The sequence below is a fragment of the Atractosteus spatula genome, chromosome 6, assembly GCF_055471065.1.
Source record: "Atractosteus spatula isolate fAtrSpa1 chromosome 6, fAtrSpa1.hap1, whole genome shotgun sequence".
NCBI classification, from domain to species: Eukaryota; Metazoa; Chordata; class Actinopteri; order Semionotiformes; family Lepisosteidae; genus Atractosteus; species Atractosteus spatula.
In genome coordinates, this window is record NC_142711.1 from 40,383,442 (window position 1) to 40,403,778 (window position 20,337).

Here is a 20,337-nt window from a genome sequence, read left to right on the forward strand (position 1 = left end):
TTTCTGCTTCTGGACTGTGTACAAAGCAAATTTCCTCCTATCTGCTTTTCTGTCACTGCCTCCCAGATCTCCAGAAATGCTACTCTGATGCTGATCTTTCCAGACTCAAGGAACAGTTCTTGGCTCCTCACAAGCAGTTGCCTGCTGCATCTTCTCCATCAGCTGGTTTTGCCTATCTAGTCACCCATTTCTGAGCCACATTGAGCTTCATTGTCCACTCTGTTTAATCAGGCCTTTCTACCTTACTGAAGATTGAAATGCACTGCTGCAATTTACATGCCTACAAAAATACTATCTTAAAACAACCATCTGATTTAACACCCTAACCAAAGCACTCTGCTGGATTCTGTGAAATAATTATGAACTTCTTTTTCTCCTTACTCTTCTCGACGAATGTGTTTTGATAGATTTTACCAGCACTCCCCCATGACAACCTTGTCCATTCTGATCTCCATTTAAAAAAATCAGGGCTCCTTCTCACCATGGATAAAACATCTGGTCCCTCTAGCTATTGAAATAAATTTCCACTTACCTGTCATCTAAATCTCGTACTACAAAGAGGAACTCCTGTCTTTGGTGGGTCTGCTCAATCCCACAAGGCCGAGCATTCATTTAGTTCTTGCTGTATTAGTCTTTACCTTCCATCACCACATAACTCATTCAGATTCCAAGGCAGAGCTTTGGTTATAGCATTTACCTGAGGATGAGTAAAATGGGCTGCCCTTCTTTCCTATGTTTCCTGCGTTTCTGTTTTCTCATGAAGCTGATTGACTCGTGACCTCATGATCTCCAGAATTTTACTGACAGCACCTCCTGTCAGCTATGGATGCCATCATTCAGGTCAATGGTTTGCAGTACCCTGAACCTCTGATTTTTTCTTCATGTCTTCTGCATCATCCATAAATGGAGACGATTCTCCAAGGTTGAAATGTTATTATCATCTCAATGGGTCAATCAATTTCTAATCATCACAGCTCAATAAAATCATCAACAAAATCCAGGATTATCTACAGAACAATTCTCTGACCACTCATGGGCAGGCACAGCCTTCTCAGCAGCCAGTCAAGATATTCCCAACTACACAATTAAGCAGTGCGGTAACTGGTCATCAGGGGCAATCAACGCATATATCAGAACGAATTCTAATGTCCTGAAATGAACATCACCTTTCGTCAGACAGTCCAATAAAAGTCCAACAATTTAGGTCTTTCAGCCTAGTAATTTCAAATTCTTCCCATCTTTCCTTTTATGCATTCGTCTATGGGCAGGAGGCTGGCTGTCAGCCAAGCAGGTTAAGGAAAATCTCACTATACTTCTATAAGCATTTAATAAACATCCTCAAATGCATCTGATTCTTGGGTATTGTTGTTCCTAGAGTAACCAAATTTATGTTTGCAAGAAATCTGAAGTTAATCAAGCTCTATCTACTGTACATAGTCATGTAGCCTACACTGCTTTGATGGCACTAAAAACAGACACAACAACTAATGCAATGTGTAACATTTTTACACATAAACTCTGACAAGATCAAAGTTACAATTGTGTATAACTGCACCTACATTACGTACATTTTACTTTAACTATTGATGGCACTTGAATAGGTCCAGCTTCTTAGATAAGCTACTCAATATCACCTTTGATCTGAGCTCTGTGTTTGAATCTCATATTCACATTCACAAGTGTCTATCCTGCATCTTTAAACCACTGTTAATTCATTGGTGTCTCCCAATCTGATTCAGAAAAGCCAATGCATGCTTTTGTCTTTTCTTGGCTTGATAATTATAATTAGCATTTGCTTGATAATTATTCAGCAACAAGCTGAAACATAATTTAATGCATGAACATATTTCTCCTGTTTTAGGCTTGATTGAATTGCCTTTACAACTGCACCAGTTAACTGTAAATTCTCTGTAAACCTAGACTTCATTTGTACTTTTTGGACTGTGCTTTTTCTTCTTTTACTTAAAGACTGGAATTATCTCACAGCACATTTCAAATCTTGCAAGTCACTGCACTTTCAAATCAAGTCTTTTCAAACACTAGCTCATAATCCTGTGTTTATACTGTTTATCCATGTATAAGTGTCTTTTTTATTTTTGACTTTATCTTGTTTTATTGGTAAGTGCCTTGAGATACTGTATTGTAAAATATGCTATATAATACAGTATATATATATCAAATACATTTATTTTAATAAAAATGAAACAATCAAACTGAACATTGTCCATTGTCCATCTGAGGGATGTTAATATATACAGGCAAATCCCACAGGAAAACCTTCTTGAGTCACCCATAAATATAAAGACAGGTTGAAAAATAATACTTTAGTAGGAAAAAGTGTCAGTGTCAATGTCAAACAGAGTCAATGTCCTTGAGTAACCCAAGTCCTGACTGGAATCCAGTAGGAAATGTATGGTGAGAGGTGATGACTGTTGTCCATCAGCAATCATAAACAAACTTGTCAGAGCTGGAACAAATTTCTCAGGAGGAAAGGATAATTACACTATGCAATAATTATACTTTGCCACCACGCAAAGCTGGCTGCAACATATCTGAAGCTACTGACAGCAATAATTGCTTCCAAAGGAGCTTTCACCAAGTGCAGACTTTGCATATCTTCCTTGCAGGTTTTTCTATAGGATTTGCTTAGACCTTGCACAATGCATTTTCTCTTATTTCCAACAAACGTTGAAGTCCCTGCTGAGAGGCATCCCCATAATAATAATAATAATAACAACAACAATAAACTTTATTTTATATAGCACCTTTAAAGGTGGCCTCTCAAAACGCTTTACAGAATGACAACAACAATAAATAAAAACAATACACCAGATAAAACACAATTACAATATACAGAGGAGACCTTGAATGGTGGTACTAAGAAAAGCAGAGGGGTGAAGAATGGAACCAGTTAAGTAAAGGCTTTTCTAAAGAAGGTTTTGGGTCTGGCTTTGAAGGAGTTTAGGGAAGGTGACTCTCTGATATCCTTGGGCAGAGAGTTCCAGAGCTTGGTGGCATAACAGGAGAAGGCCCTGTCACCCATACAATGTAGATGGGCTTGGGGGACAGTTAGGAGACCAGTGTACCTAGTGTTGCGAAGGGGGGAGTAGGGCAATAATAGTTCAGATGTTTAGAGAAGGTGACTCTCTGATATCTCTTAACAGGAGAAGGCCCTGTCACCCATAGAATGTAGATGGGTTTGGGGGACAGATAGGAGAGCAGAATTAGAAGAGCAAAGGTTGCGAGGTTTTGAGTAGGGTGATAATAGTTCAGACAGGTACTGAGGTGGCAAGCCTTATAGGTGAGCATGAGGATTTTAAAGTCCACACGGAATTTGACAGGAAGCCAGTGGAAAGACTCCAGGATAGGAGTAATGCGATCACTTGCACTAGACCTGGTCAGGATTCTGGCTGCTGAATTTTGGACATAGTGCATTTTTTTCAAAGTAGATTTAGATTCCCCAGCGAGTAGAGTATTACAGTAGTCAATTCGAGAGAACACAAATGTGTTGATCAGCTTTTCAGCCACAGTTAGTGATAACATACGACATTCTGAGGTGATAAAAAGATGTTTTGACAATATGCTGCACATGGGGGTCGAATGTTAATCCAGAATCGAATATCACCCCAAGGTTTTTCAATTTAGACTGAAGCTCAAGTACAGAACCATCTACAGATAGGGTTACAGGATTGGCTTTACAAAGTTGATGGGGGGTGCCAATAAGCATGACTTCAGTCTTGTCACAGTTAAGATGAAGGAAATTTTGAGTCATCCAAGTTTTTATGTCAGAAATGCAATTAGATAGAACAGAGACAGCCATCAGTGTCAGGTTTGGTATGGATGTATATTTGAGTATCATCAGTGTAGAAATGATAGCTGAGCCCATGTGATCTTAAAAGCTGACCATGTGGAAACATGTAAATGCTGAAGAGCAATTTACATGTTTGCTGCTATAACATGATGCTGCTGCCACCATAAGATGATGCATGATGCCATAACATGATGGTGCTGCCACCATGGAGTAAGGATGGTGGTGTCTTGGTGATACAGAATGGTCGGCTTATACCAGACATAGTGCTTTGCAATTCAATCAAAATATTGTTATTTTGACCATATATCCTTCAGCCATACCTATAGTATATCATGTTCATGTTAATTTTCAGTAAATGTCGTACTTGCTACAGACAGACTACCAGAAGATGTGTCCTGGCAACCATGGCAATCAACAATCCTGTTCTTCCATCTGCCAATCAATTTGTTAAAACAAAGTGGCAGGGAGTCTGTCCCACCTGATCGCTATTAACCCAGTACTTACCTAGCAGTTATTTAAAAGCCAGTTTTCCCAGTATTCTCTGCCCTGTCTTTGTTCCAGTTTCAGCTGGATTTTTCCTGCGCTCTACTTAGTTGTTTCTCTGGCCTTGAATCTCTGTCTGTGCCCTGGTTTTGCTCCTGGATTTTCCCTGTTTACTTTTCGCTATCCTGTTGGCTAGGAAGTCTGCTTGTTTTCTGACTGCAGCTTGAATTGCACTGATTACCGACACCTGCCTGCTACTTTGCCTGTTTGCTCCGCCTGGCATCTGAGTCCACCACCTTCATTCGCTGCTCTTCGCTGGTAAGAGCAGTGCTTGTTACAGTAAAGATTTCTTTCTTGCCTCTCACCCACACAAGCCATGTATGTACAGGGACTAGGATAATGTACAGTAAATGTTCTGTATGAACAACAAGACGCTCAGTTTGGAAGTTCTGATCTAAGTATTGTGTAGTGTATGATGCACATTCCAATTCCTAATAAAGCACTTCAGTGTACAGTACTTCAAGGGATAAGAAACTTTCTCCTGATCCCTGATTTGGTTTAAAAGCTCCTTGGTCTTTGTGGTCAATTTGTGTACGACTGCAAATCACTGAGTTTTTGGCTTGTAATTCAATATTTATTTGAGGGAAGTTAATGTGACAGATGCATGTAATCTGAAGCCAATTGAATCCAATATGATTCAGCAAGGACATAGACTGTTATTATAACGTGGTGACCTTTCAGATTGTTCTTTTGCACCTAAAATGATTTAACGGTTCCACAGCAAATGGGTTAAATACCTACAGTATGTAATTGAGAATCTTGTATTTATCTAAAAAGAACAATTTTATTTAGATATTATCAGCAAGTTATAACTTTATCAGTTTTGAGTAGATTGTGTAGATTCTAAATATAGGATCATATTGAAAAGTGTAATTGCAAGTCTTAGACATCAACCAAATGTGGATACTGTGCAAGAGGGAAAATACGGTGGCAAATGAGTACACTGTCATAAGTTTTCATTGTAATTATCCATACCATCAGACATGTTCTGTGAGGATTTCTTGTGAATAAATGTTAAGAAATGAGACTGGTGAACTTCATCAGTATTTCACAGGTTTAACTCTGTATTTAATTTATATTTCTGTACCTATACTCTTGTCCTAGTGTGCCTTTTGATACACTAGTACATATTTCAGTTGACTTTGTCTAAGAATAAAAATGAGCATAATTTGAAGAAGAAAACTTTTTTTTTGTACTTTGTAACCCTTTGATTAATCTTTCTTGTCCCTGGTCACTGCTACTCCCTTCAGAATTCTGCTTTTCTGTATACTAACCCATCTTCTCTCACATACACTAGCCAGGATTCAATCTCCACTGAGGTTTGCTTTCTGAAATATTTATTAACCTCTGCTGATACTAATTTTTTTTTGTCAAAAAAGCTAATAAAAGTAATTTAAGACCACTCTAACAATCTATTTCACTCAATACTTTCAAGCAGCACACTTCCAGATTATTTGTTACTCCTTCAGCCACAGCGTACCATGAAAAGTCAAAATCCCTGCTCCAGTAGACAGAACCCTTCATTCAGACATTTGGCGACACACTTAACTGTAAATCGTTCAAAACTGTCATCCAAACTGTGAAATAAAAAAATTCAAAACAAATGGAAAACCTGGATACAAGTAATGATATTGCCCTTGTTTTTGCTGAAATAGCCTTGAGACCTTTGACTATGAAATCTTTACTCATTTTCAATTTAAGCCTAGCACAGAACTGCATGGAACAACTCTTTGACTACATCTAATTCTCATTAGCCTTCAAATAAATATCACAATTTTATGTATGAGAAGAATTCTACTAGAAACAATATTTTATTTTTATTTATTTTAAATTAAAAATTTAAAATTAAAAATATTAAATAGAAAAATAAGTATAATAATAAGTATATAATGTGGCACTATGACTAACTACAATATATCAATAGAAAGGCAGTAACTACTCTTGTCTTACTGCATATAATTAATGACTGCATAGATATCTGTCTGCTACATGTTTTGAAGAAGTACAATGTTGTGCAAAAATCTTTTGACATTTTATCTTACTATTTATATCATACTAGACTTCTTACTATATCTTACTATTATCAATCTTGTTTTTCCTTCTTTATGGAGAAACTCAATTTGATGGTGATTTTACATTGACAATGTACCCATTTCATTTAAAGCGAACAGTTAAGCCTGATAGATCTGTGTTTTGTAGTACAAAGAGTAGCTTTTTAGCTTTATGAATGTATATTAAATGAGGACAAATTATTAAGGACAAAGAACACATGACAATAAGGCAATTAGATTTAGAAAATGCAATGGATTAGCTACTATAATTCATATTATTCATATTGAGTTGTTGAGGTAATGTTTTTTAAGATTGTTATCACTCAAACTAAATCAATGTAATGATGAAAACAGTTATTACAGCAGAATAATAATAAACTTTATTTGATATAGCACCTTTAAAGGTGGCTTCTTAAAGTGCTAAATAATTGCTTAGAATAATTGTCTTTGCTTATACGTATTGCTCTACTTCTTCAGTGCTGACTCAACTGCAATCAATCATTTCTGTTTAATACTTTCATTAAACCCTTATGCATTGTGAATTGTTAGTCAACAGAATATCTAGTGCTGCCTACAGCAACAGTGAAGATGATCCAGTAAAAAAACATTAATTAAATATGGCCCAGTCAATGTTTACTTCAAAAAGACAGGATGCACTGACAATTCATCTACCACTGATTTGTCTTTCTATTTTCTGGAAAATGTTTTTTTTTTCATATCTGAGGAATACATCAATAAGAAAGATGGGACCCATTTGCTTAACTTTTGTGAATTTGTGAACATGAGTTTTGAAAGAGGCAAAAATAAAAACGAAATAAAAAAATAAAATCTAATTTATGTAACAAATGTCTTTGCTTTACACCTACAGTACTTCCAGTTTATGTGTTATGTGGCATATTTTATTAAATGAAATATAACATATAAAAATTAAACCTATAAAATTGGTTTATACAGATTTTAGAAAATTTACAACCTTTCAACAAGCATCTTAAAAAAAGTTCTGCAATTGTTTTGTGATAAAACTTTGGTTCCTAAATCAGCCAGTTAAAAATACACATTCAGAAGAAACTGACTGTTTTCTATATGTGTTCATTTACACTTATTGCATCTCTCTTGTGGTAAATGTCTCCATTTAAATGTGAAAGTTTATCATCAGTTGCCAACACAGTTGTTACACTGGAAGTCTTTCAAAGCACCATGGTGAGGATTTTGTCTCACAGCTTCGGACTGCCATGTGCAATGTTGGGCTGAGGTTTTGTGTACCTTCATATTCATATATTCGTACCTTCATATTTGCACAGCTATGATACTGTATTCACAAAAAAGGCATATTTAACTTGAAATGCCTTACAGCTGGCTAAAAAACATTGCTTACATTTTAGTTTCCTCATTTGTTTTCATCTCTAGTAACTGGGGGGTATGAACGCCACCAACTAGCTCTGTCGGGAGAGCACGAGACTCATAATCTCAGGGTAGTGGGTTCATGTCCCACATTGGGCCCAAGGTTTTCTAATAAGCCATACTGGGCAGCAGCACTATGGGGCGGTGTTGGTGGCGGTAGATCATGTTTCTGTGACAACAGCAACACTGGCATTATCCGCGTGGAAGAAAGGCCTGGCAATCTACTTCTGTATCTTGCCATGAGAACTCTATGGATAGTGATGGGGGGACTATTCATAGGGTCGCCATGAGTTGACACCAACTCAATGGCACTCATTCCATCTATCCCCCAACTGGTATGAGCAATATGGAGGTGGTACAGATGCTCAAGAGCCACTCACAAAATGGTGAGTTAAAAACACTATCCCTGCGATAATTCTATAAGTCACTTAAAACCAAACTTCAGAATAATAAAATTTACTGGGAACAAATTATAAAACTGGTTAGTTAAATAACTACACACTCAGAGATGTGCAGAGACCTTTCGATGGGCAGTGGCTCAGAAAGGGAGAAGGAGTACTTTCCAGGGCAGGATTTGTTACATTAGAGTATCCTGGACACAAATCAGTGCCCGCTGTATAATTTTACAGGAAGTTTGGATGTGACTTCGGAGGCATTATAATATTCACAACCTTGGCAAAAAATGATTGTCCATAATTGATTATTAAGTTTGATTAACAGACATTAAGATATTACAGCCCTTCTACTGAGCATATACTGTACAGTACTTTATTTTCCTGATATAACACATCTTAACAAGATGACGGAGCAAATAAAAGAATTACAATCTAATGACATGCAATACCAAATGCAATCTCTTTCCATCTTAAGAGCAAGAGTTCACATGATAGCACATCAAATCAAAGATTTGTTTTCCCCAAAAAAGTGTATATTGTGGTACAAATATTCAGTAAGTTGCTAGAAATTATCATCTGCCAGTTTAAATAAAAAGTTTAAAAAGATACAGATCATTTACTTGTCTTATAAAGCATTATATCTGTATTATTATTATGTACTGGATATCTCTTGAAATATACTCAATATACACTACTAAACGTTTAAGCATTGTTTTATACATCACCATACATTTTTATAATTACATATTAAGGTAATTCCAATAGAATTATTTATTGATGGTGTCCTAAAAAAAACCTTGGCAGAGATATCCAGAAATGATAATGGAATTACTACTCATATAGACTGTTTATTTTTTGTAAATATTCATCAAAACTTAAGTCGTACAACATGTACCGATGAACTGGCTTTTTTGATGACCATTTACCTGTTCGACTGCTGCTAGTTGTGACCCAGTTATGAAATGATGTACTCCCTTTAGCTGCCTCCCTAAGTTTTTTCTCTCTTATTTTTCTTATTCTTTTTTCTGAAGGCATGCTCTCCTGTTTCTGTAACTGAACCATATATATACAACAAAGAAAATGCATGTAAGCTGTTTATATCAAATATAAAAAGACTGGCTTGTCTACTCAGTTAACTACATTTTCTTAAGGAGATCTCAAATCTAGCTAGCTACATAGCCATGCAGACAATAACGTGGCGAGTTTGTCGTTTTGCAAACTTAGAATAGATGAATGAAAATAGTCTTTCTTAAACACAAAGTGCTCAATACGACACCTTTGGTGTGTTAATTTTGTACAGTCCTTATGAAAACTCTGTGTATCTTCTCACCATTCAAAAATGTTTAACAGGACCTTCACAGGTGTAGTAGCCTACGTTGCTTACTGCTGCTTTTTACTCCACTTTTTACAATGAACAGGAGGCGGACACTCAGGCCAATGAGGGCAAAGGGGCAGGGACTTGAGCCACTGTAGACTCCCCACTCTGCATGTCCCTGTACACACTGTATACAGTAAAATGGATATTTAAGCTGCTGTAAGTATTTAAATTAGATCTACAGTATATAAGCAGTGCAAAAGCAAAAATACAGAAAGCTATGTAAGTGTTTACAAGATACTGTTTTGATTTACATTTAGTTTTATCACATTGTGCAAAAATTAATTTATGTCTGAGGTAAAGATGATTTAAAACAACAGTGCTGCGAATCTGTGACTAGTTCAATATAGTTGGATACAAAATGTGCTGTTCAGATCACGTAACATATTACTGCCATTTTCCTCACAGCTATCACAAAACTTATGTTCAACAGTAATTTTGTTTTTAAATAACACCTCTTTAAATCTGTATGGATCTATACAATCAGTAAGTAACAGTGGGTGAGATGTAACAAATTTTCCCATCTCCTTCATATTTCATGTTTCAATGAAAGTCACCAAGGCCATTTGGAACAGAAAATTGCAGTAGGTATATATTTGCTATCTGACTGCTATTAGTCTCGAAAAACAGCTATTTTTCTCCAATACATCTACCATCGGAATAGTGCAGTTTAAAATCTAGTTTCTGCTCAAAAAAAGGAAATAGCTTCACTACCCAATGCGAAAAGCAGCGCTAGGACATTCACATGATTCCTTAGTAAAAGACATCTTCAGCTCTGTGTTGGAAGAAGCCTAATTGGAAGAAGCCTAAATAAATATTCCTGGGGAGGAGATGAGGAGATTGAAGGCTCTGTGATCAAATGGCTGTCTACTACAGAAGAGTGCTGTGTTAATGTGGATTAAATACTGTATACCAGCAAGCTGTCAGTCTTGATAAAAAGATTGTTTGACATGAATATGTTATTCATTGGGTCTGAACCCAGACGTGAAGAAATGTGTTTACTGCCAATGTACAGTAGGTGAACCAAATTTAATTTTGGGAAGTTTAAAGAATTTGCAATCATACAATAATAATCCATGAACATGCATTAATGGTTATTAGCAAATTTCTGGCTCATGCCTTTCACTTTGCATGAATTAATCATTCCTGAAAAAGAATGCATCCTGTGCCATTTTTAGTCTGAAGCCCAAAAAGGAGAGCCAAGCAGTTCTAACTAATTGGAACAGCACAAAAGCTCTTACACAGTAACAGACACCCTTTACATGATCCTTCATATGATCTCTATCCATACAGGGTCACTGAAGCCCCGGCATGAGGGCAGACTGCAAGGGACTGAAGTCGACTGCAGGGCTCACACACACACGCATTTTACTGTTAACCTGGATAGCATGTCGTTGGCATGTCTTTGGACTGGAATCTAAAGCACCCAGAGAAAACCCATGCAACTCTATGTAATCAATGAACATAATGTAAATACAGTAGTAGGATTCTGCACACAGATTTCTTCTAAGCAAAAAATCATTCATATACCCAATATTAAAAGCTGTTTATTCTTAATAAGGGTCACGGCAATTTAACAGAAGTGTAAAACTTACTTTTATCCTCTTTCTGACATCTTGACATCTTTCTGACAGAATGTTCTACTAAGCTTACTAAGGTAGCCTCAGTGTTTATCTATCATAAGTACACAGTCCTTTCTATATTTAATATAATATTATAGTATTTCAGCTTATAAACTGTATTTTGAAATACTAAAGAGTACTATGTACGAAATGATGTTAGTATAGACATAAGAGTAAATGCTTTTCTCTGACTGGCTGATATTTTGACTTATAATTTATAGCTGAAAACTATATTAGACTTCCATGCTCTCATGTCAATAGTCCCTGTGACTTATAAAAGTTTTCATTTGACTACATCCTGGAAAAGCCAGAATTTCAGTGTTCATTTGAACTAAAATAAATCTTCTTAAGGCAAAAAAAAAACATTTTAAAAAGGGGGTAAAAATGTAAGAGCAAAAACAGTACAGAAAAAATGTAAGGACCATTGAAACAAGGAGATTCCATTATGTTCTCAATGCTAGATTATGGATTGAAAAACTGGAACTATTTTTTTACATTAAGGTTTTTGGCTAAAATTTTGCATTTTAGCTGACATGAGTCACACTCCTTGCTTCTGAACCCAGAATAAATTTTGACTTTTACTTACTGAATACAGTATATTTTTAGCATCAATATTACCAAAATCCTCCCTCGGAGAAACATGTAAAATGGGAAAATCATTGTTTTTGTGAGTAAGGCAAACTATAAGAATTCTTTAACCTATTTAAGCAGAGCATCTGATGATAACAATTGTGAAACACATCACCATGTAGTTCAATATCTTCAGATAGAAAAGTTTTTTTTAAAGTATAGACATCTACAGAGTGCTCAGCAGAAATTATGAATTGTGATGTCTTAAAGTAAATAGGTCACAAAATGATTAGTTTTTGTTGAAGATTTTTGTAGAAATTTATTATGGATCACTAGAAACATAAAACTTTTTATTCAGATTTTGATATGCATGACTGATTGTTTTAGGAAGATTTATACTCCAAAGTTTATAATGTGGTTGTAATGAAGAAGGAAGAGGCTATAAAAAGATCAACAGCTTTTCAGACTGAGATAAAATATTACCTGTGGGACATACAGCACATTTAAACATCCCTACATGGACTGTTTTTCTTTTTACTTTTTCTTTTCCCATTTCTTCAGTCTACACTACTACTACTACAAGATAACCAAGTCTCTGAGTCCAGGTTTCTGACCCTTCCTGTTGTTTCTCATGTTCTCATATTTGAACCTGTCATTAGCATGATTAGATTGTTGCGGTGGTCCCGGTCTTTTTAAAACCTGTGGTTCAGCTCCAGGAACATCTGGAACTTGATGTTCCACCTATCATCACTATGAAGCTCCTCAGGTACACTTCAGGTACCGCGTCTCATTTTTGTCCAATGGGGCATCTGCCCCCTGTGGATGAACTTGCATACTATAGAGGGGTCTATGACCAGCAGATGCCCCATGTGCAGCAGAAGTCACGAACATCTACATGGTGCCCTCCTGAGTAGAAGTGGGCCTTTAGCCTCCTCACAGTCTTGTTTTACGTTTAACGTTTTAACGTTAATTTAACGTTTCCTTTCAAGCACTTCACAGACTGCCTTCAGCACCCTCAGGATCACCAGCAGCCATTGTTGCTCCCTAGTGCCACACACTGGCCAGCTCTGGTAAAACACCCCATTGAAAATTGCTGGGGATGACATTAGGGCCACAAGCCCTTTAACAGCCCTGGAGCAACCTGACCAACCCATTCCTATTCCATCGAAATCCATACCAGGGCCAGGTATGGATCTCTCCTCTGGTGTATGCTGAGCTTGTCAGCAGCAACCATGGAAACTGTAACCTTTTCCTCTTTGTGCCATTCTGCCTGGTTTCAGTGATCTTAGTTATTCATGCACGGATGCTGAGCTCCAGAGTGATGTTTTACAGTGAAATAGTATTTCTCCAGCCTACAGGCACTATAGAGAAGCATGTTCAGGAGTGAGCAAGAATGGCCTTCCATTGAGGTAGGGAAGCAAGTTTCTAATGACATTGACAAGGGTCAGCAGTTCCAAGTACGTGACACAGTAAGAGATAAGATCACTTTATTAGCCATACACAATTTATTGCATTAGGAATTTATCTTTTTGCATATGCCAACTTGCTCTCCATGAGACACAGCCAGGGAGAGAAGCTTGGGGTCAGAGCACAGTTTCTGGTGACTTCCCATATGCCCCAGGAACTGTATGCACCGGGTAGATTCCGTACCACAAAGATGACCCGAAAGAACCACAGAAGCTCTTTAAGCTGCTGCTGCTGCCTCAGGCAGAGGTCATGACAACTGTATCACAAATCCACAATAGCCCTCTGTGACAGAGGAGTCTGTCACGGGGTACATATAGCACAGAAAATACAACATTCATACACCTTCCATTGAGCAGTTGCTAGATAAGTTCCTGAGGGTGCACACTCAGGGCTTGACTAGTAACTGTTATTACTTAATTTCATATATATTCACTTACATAAACATACCTTATTTCATATACACTGAAATACCTAAACACAAGTATGAGTGAGTATTGTGGTGTGAATGGAGAGTGCTCTCAAAATGGATGTTACTCACTGTTTGTTTGGTGTAGGTACTACCGGCGTGGGTCAGCTTATGGTGGAGATAAGGAGGATTTACCCTTATTTGAATAATTAGTTTTGTTTCTTTTTTTGGGGGGGGGGGGGGTTGTTTTCTGGTGTGGGGGACTGGGAGCACTGTAAATAGACTGCACTTGTTTTGCTTGGGTGTTTTTACAGCGGAGCCAGTCTGAGATAAAACGTACCTACTTTGGCCTTGCTCAGGCCATTGTGTGACACCCTCTCTAACAATACCAGAGCTAGTAAAATAGAAAAGAGGCACTAAAGGCACTCTACTCATGAGTAAGTAATGAGACAAAGAGGGCATCTACCTTCCCCATAGGGATAAACCTGGAGGGACACTTTAGAATATCAAATAAACTCTAACCTATAGTATACAGTACTGTATGTCCACATCAACTCAACACTGACAGGTGACCTGTATTGAACCCAAGAGACTAGAACTGTGAGACAACACTGTTAACCACCTCACCATAGTGCAACCCAGTCTGCTCTTAAACTAATTCAAGAGCCTTGGAGACATTCTGACTGCACGTAATTTGAGCAATATTAACATAAATGGATAATGCAGACGTGGTTTTGAAAATGAGCTTATTTATGTTAGTTCTTCCATTAGACCCATTAGGACACTGGTTAACTGGCTGGAAATTGATCTTCTCTGTAATGGCACTGCAATGATTCTTCGTGTAACCATTTTCCAGCAGTGTGTTTCTTTTGGCACATCAAGCTGTGAGCTATGTGGATCTAACTTGTTTGGTAATTTCTCTACGCAAATCTTACTTTTATTTCTTTCTGATACAGGTTTCATAATGTACATAATGGAATACAGCAATTTCATAGAAAACCAGATAGCAAGGTTTCAAGCATCTGCATTCAGGGCATTCAATTCTCTTTGTGTTTAAATCAGCCTCATACCTCTGTTTGAGTGTTATTGTCATTATCCTCATCAGATGGCATGAGAGGGAGCCGCTCTGAGTCAGACGTATCCTGGTCCTGGCTTGCTCTGTTGTTATCCATAGGCTTTGGTTGTGATGGCCAGGTCTGTCTTTTCCATCTGTGACTATAAAGCTTTACATCTACAGAAATACTCTCCTCTGTGGAAGGTATTCCCTGGACATACATGTATGGTACTCCTGAAAAAGAGAGACAGACAGTGTATTTGCAGTAAATCCACACAGACACATGGCTCTTTTGAAGTGCTTGTCATGTTCTTTATGTTGCAGAAATAAAACTATTTTGTTTTAATTAATTAGACATGGGATCATACAGCTAAGCCCCCTAAAGGGTCTAATATAGATTTTAAAGATATTTCTGGAATCAGTCCAGAAAAATACAACCAGATGGAGCTTAATGGAATGTCCTAAACTGACAGGCTGAAGCAACTAAACTTTATTAGTCTTGAACAGAGAAGATTACAAGGGGATTTGATATTAGTATTAAAAATCCTCACACTGACAAATTCAACACATTCAAAGTCAAATATTCAACAATACATCTCCTTAGAAATGAGGAGAAAATTGTTTGAAAAGATAAAAAAAATCATGCTAATGCTAAATTAGAGTACTATGCTGATCAACAAAAAAATGTTTGACCGTGTTACACACCTGCTTGTACATTTTTTAGTCAGGGGCTTATGAACATACAGTAATGAAAAAGAAGAGAATTTCATCCTATTTATTTTCAATACGGCTACCTACGGGTTTGTTTTTAATGTTTGTTGCTCTGCTCTGTGTCTGCTGAGTGTCAATCACAGTCACTTGTGTGCTCAGGACCATGCTTTGCCATTCAATAGAAAGTGGCAAACTCTGATGCACCAAAACATGGTTCGATGCACCTTCTACTGTGGCAGAATTCTATATTGTCTAGGCTTCAAGGGGGTGAAGTGACCTCTAAAACGTGTTTATTGCAGTTCTGCCACAGTATCTACAGTGTAGGCTACAGGGAGATACAATCAGATACTGAAACCCTAGAGACCTGACAGGGAGCCTAGAGAGTGGAAAAGTTAAAAAAAATGAATAGTAAAGAGTAGGTCTAATTGCATATAATAATGGTATTTAAAGTTACTAACAGTAAAATGTTTTTTAAGTTACCCTTTTTGCATTTTATCAAAATTTGTGTCTTGAAAATGCGTTGAAAGTTAGTAAACGCATGTTACTGTTAAAATCTCTGGTACCTCCATTGCCCCTCATAATGTGCTCTCTCTCATTCACATTGAACACTAGCATCTCATTGTTAAAAATGAAACACTGAGTGGAATGCATTTTCATTTTAACAAGACCTATACTGCATTTAACCTAAAATCTGATGGTGAATTCAATGAGTTAATGATGTATTTTTTAAAACTAAAATTTCAGGTATATGAACTTCTTTGAAAGACAAAAATGACAGCTACTATGCTATCGTGATTAACTGGTACAGCCAGGACTCTCAGCCCCTCATGTCACAGAAGTCATCATCATCAGTGGTCTGAGGAAGCATCTGTAAGTGTAGTTGGGAACCCAGAAGACTAACTCTCTTACTACTGGACTGACATTCTTCACAGTGTCTTCCTCAGACATCATAAAACATAAGACAAGAATGTATGTAGGAAGTGAAAAAATGGGGAAAGGTATGTGCTTATAACATCACTTTATTAACCCTTTACAATTGCTTGCATTAGGAATTATCTTTTCACATACCCCAGGTTGCTCTCCATGAGACACACGGACAGGGAGAGAGCCTGGGGTCAGAGCGTAGGGTGTGCTATTGTACGGCACCCCTGGAGCAGTGGGGGTTAAGGGCCTTGCTCAGGAGCCCAACAGAGTAGGATTTCTCTGCCAGCAGCGGGATTTGAACCAGCAACCTTCCAGCCACAGGTGCAGATCCTTAGCCACAGAGTCACCACTCCGCCCCAACAAATAACAAATGTGTGTTTATCAGTATTCAGAGAATATAATGAAAGGGGTGTTTTCTTTTCCTATTTTACATGGGGATTTCATTATGAGAGCCAGCTGCAACTTTTCAGTTGAGTTATGAATTGTTCCATTATTCTCAAGCAAATCAACACTAGTGGAGAAAAAAAAAACTTTTCACTATTTTTGTGGATTTTTTATAATAATCAATTCAACCAATCATGGATTAGCTCTTCTTATTTCTGTTATAGTTTTTTAGATAGCATGCAACAATTTCTAGATTTAAAAGAAAAAGGACTGACCTCCTGTTAAAATAATAATAATAATTAATAATTGCTTATGCTTACAGTATATAGCACTTTTCTGGACACTCCACTCAAAGGGCTGTACAGGTAATGGGGACTCCCCTCCACCACCACCAATTTGCAGCCCCACCTGGATGATGCGACGACAGCCATAGTGCGCCAGAATGCTTACCACACATCAGCTATCAGTGGGGAGGAGAGCAGAGTAATGAAGCCATTTCATAGATGGGGATTATTAGGAGGCCATGTTTGGTAACAGCCAATGGAAATTTGGCCAGGACGCTGGGGTTACACCCCTACTCTTTTCGAGAAACACCCTGGAATTTTTAATGACCACAGAGAGTCAAGACCTCGGTTTAATGTCTCATCCAAAGGATGGCCTCTTTTTAGAGTATAGTGTCCCCGTCACTATACTGGGGCATTAGGACTCACATAGACCTCAGGGTGAGTGTCCCCTGCTGGCCCTACTAACACCACTTTCAGCAGCAACCTTAGCTTGCCCAGGAGGATTCCCATTCAGGTACTGCCAGGTTCACACCCGATTAGCTTCAGTGGGTTGCCAGTTGTGAGTTGCAGGATGATATGGCTGCTGGTCTATCACCCTAATAAAAATACACTGTTTCACCTAATATGTATACCCGATAAATAATAAATACACCTAATAAAAATACACCCAGTAGAAAAATACGCTGTTTCTACTGGCCAGTACTTCACCTAGTGGTTTCTAACTCAGTTAGCCACTGGTCTGACTCACAATTCATCATTTCAAACAGCCATTTTTATTATGGCATACAAAATGACACCTGCTTTTTTGCTAAAGCATATTGGCAATTATTCAGCAATCAATCAGACAGTCAGACACACTCATCCATAAACTTCTGACAACAAGACAAACATGGGAAATTCTCAGCTGAGCCATGTCTTTTTAAAAATTGCACAATGGGATTTTTAGGTTTTACCTAAAAAAATTGGGATCTTTGAAATTAAACACTTAATAAACAATAAACAATAGATGATGATAGGTGATATAACTGGGAATATTATTTGGTGAATACACGTTCATTCTCAGTGCTGTCAATAGGGCTATAGTTATTACCCTTTTTATTTGGTTTATATTTATATTATTACCCTTATTACCCTTTATATTTATATTGTTTTTGCCAATAATAAACCAAATATTGTAACTTTAGTTAAAGTGGGACTAACAATTCAGATGCCATATGAAGAGCTTATGTGAGCAGTGTTTCATCTTCTCAGGGCGACTTATCATTGCACTGACAAGGTTTTAAATCAATAGGTCATTGAAAGCATGCATAATTTTAAATGTATAAATGTATACAGTATTCTGGACTTGGGGGATGACATGGTGGTACATGCCTTTCACTGCTGGGACTCTGGGTTCAGTTCTGGACCAAGGATGCTATCCGAGTGGAGTTTTTATGTTCTCCCTGTGTTCTTGTGGGTTTTCCCCAGGTGTTCCCGTTTCCAAAGACTTTCTGGTTGGTTAACTGGCTGTTTGGAAAACTGTGCCTAGGTGTGAAGGTGAGTGTGTGGGTCTTTGTGTGCCCTGTGATGAACTGCCATCCTGTCCAGGGTTTATCCTGCCTTGCTCTTGTTGCCTGCCAGGGGCTCCCCTGCAACCCTTTATCCTGTATTGGATAAAGAGGTTAGAAAATGGATGGATCGGTGAATGTATTTGTATTTTAACAGGAAGGAGACCAGTCTGCAGATTTATTCTAAGGGATAACAATATACTGAGCACAAGTCATGAGATTTCATCAAAATTCCAGTGCTTGGTATTTGATTTGAATTACAAGTGTCCAGATTAATGCATTAAAAACGCATTTAAATAGCCATTCAAAAGAAATGATTTTATTTTATGCAAGAATACTAAAAGACATGGCTCTGCCAGAGAAATGAAGATTGCCTGTTTGCTGTTGACATGATTGAAGGCAGCCTGTCTGTAACAGAGTATTCAATCATTGAGGAAGTTAAGGGTAGGCCACCTGGAAGTCACCACACCAGCACATTGGTCACATTGGTCTGATCCATCTGTAAAACTGTTTTAGACTGTGGTTGGCTGCAGTATGAAAAATTCCAGGAGAAAAAAAAGGTTGAATGTCTGTAAAAATGATTTGGTTGCTTGGAGACTGTTCAGGGGCAAAGTTCATTTATTCAAAAATGAAAAATGATATTTTGCACCTGATAGGCCAGACAGAAGACAAATTTGTGTCGAGACATGTTGGGAGCTGTGCTGACTGCTGCATTTTTCTGACTAACCCTGACTGGTCAGCCACTTCCAGCTGGCTGCTGCTGCACAGAAGAGTGACAGAAAATTCCACAGCCATCTATACAGAGGCTGATCGAGGCTAGGTGTCAACACTGCCAGGATCATGCTAATACTCAGGAGGTCAACCACAATGCAAATTTCTAATATCTTTTTTATGCATCAATATATTCTCCAACATAAATCTTTTAATTAAAAGCATTATAGAGCTGTGCACAATTTACAAATGTAAATCTCGCCAAATGAAGCCCTTTATGATTCTCAATTTTGCCACTATGGATTAAAGCTGATCAAATAAGAAAAACATTCTCCAGTTGTGTGTCCAAAAACACATTTTTGAAAGTGTTCAAGATTCAATTTTTAAAACCAGGGCTAACGATCATACAGCACAGAAATCTCCAAAGAGCACGAAAACTGATAGAGTATAACATTAAGAAAAGAAGAAAAATAACATTTTATGTTTTTTCCTACCTAATCAAGCAGTATTTTCTGTTTATCTGCTGCAGTATGATTTGGTGGAGATGGTGTTTGTACAATCAGCTGCAGCGACTCGCACCCACAGCACTTCGGTGCTGCTGTAAGGAATTCATGAGCTATTCTCACTGCACAATGTGTTCTGTAGAGATGTTAAAGTAAATGGAAAGTCTGAATGACTCTGCTTGCCATAGTTCAGCCCGCTGCATGTGATGAATGTTTCTGATGCAATGGATGACTAATGTGTTTTGGGGTGGTTCTCAGGTAAATAAAAGGGAACATTTATTTTAAAATTCTCATGAAGAGATTCAATGAAGCATACCCTTACAATTTCCAAAAGCTTACTTTGCATGAGTTCAGTATTCCACTGTTCAGTGGCAACAAAAACAAATATAGTAAATCATAAAATCAACCCATGCCACTAGGCAAATGTTTCAAATGCGGTTGGAATTTTGTTCAAAGTTTTTTGCACATAAATTCAATGCAAAATGTTCGAAACACGGAGCTCTCGACGAAGGATGACTATGGATACATACTGTATAAAGTTCACATAATTTCAGCATGGAGGACACTGCTTTCCATAT

General features: G+C 37.6%; 1 protein-coding gene across 1 annotated transcript in view; it reads right to left on the reverse strand.

The window, feature by feature from the left end:
- LOC148832880 (plexin domain-containing protein 2-like) overlaps window positions 1–20,337 on the reverse strand; it is a 208,039-nt gene that overhangs the window by 116,568 nt on the left and 71,134 nt on the right. The window contains exon 2 of the mRNA XM_088919330.1: window positions 14,712–14,929. Within this exon, the coding sequence (XP_088775456.1) occupies window positions 14,712–14,929 (218 nt within the window). The remainder of the gene's footprint in view (window positions 1–14,711; window positions 14,930–20,337) is intronic.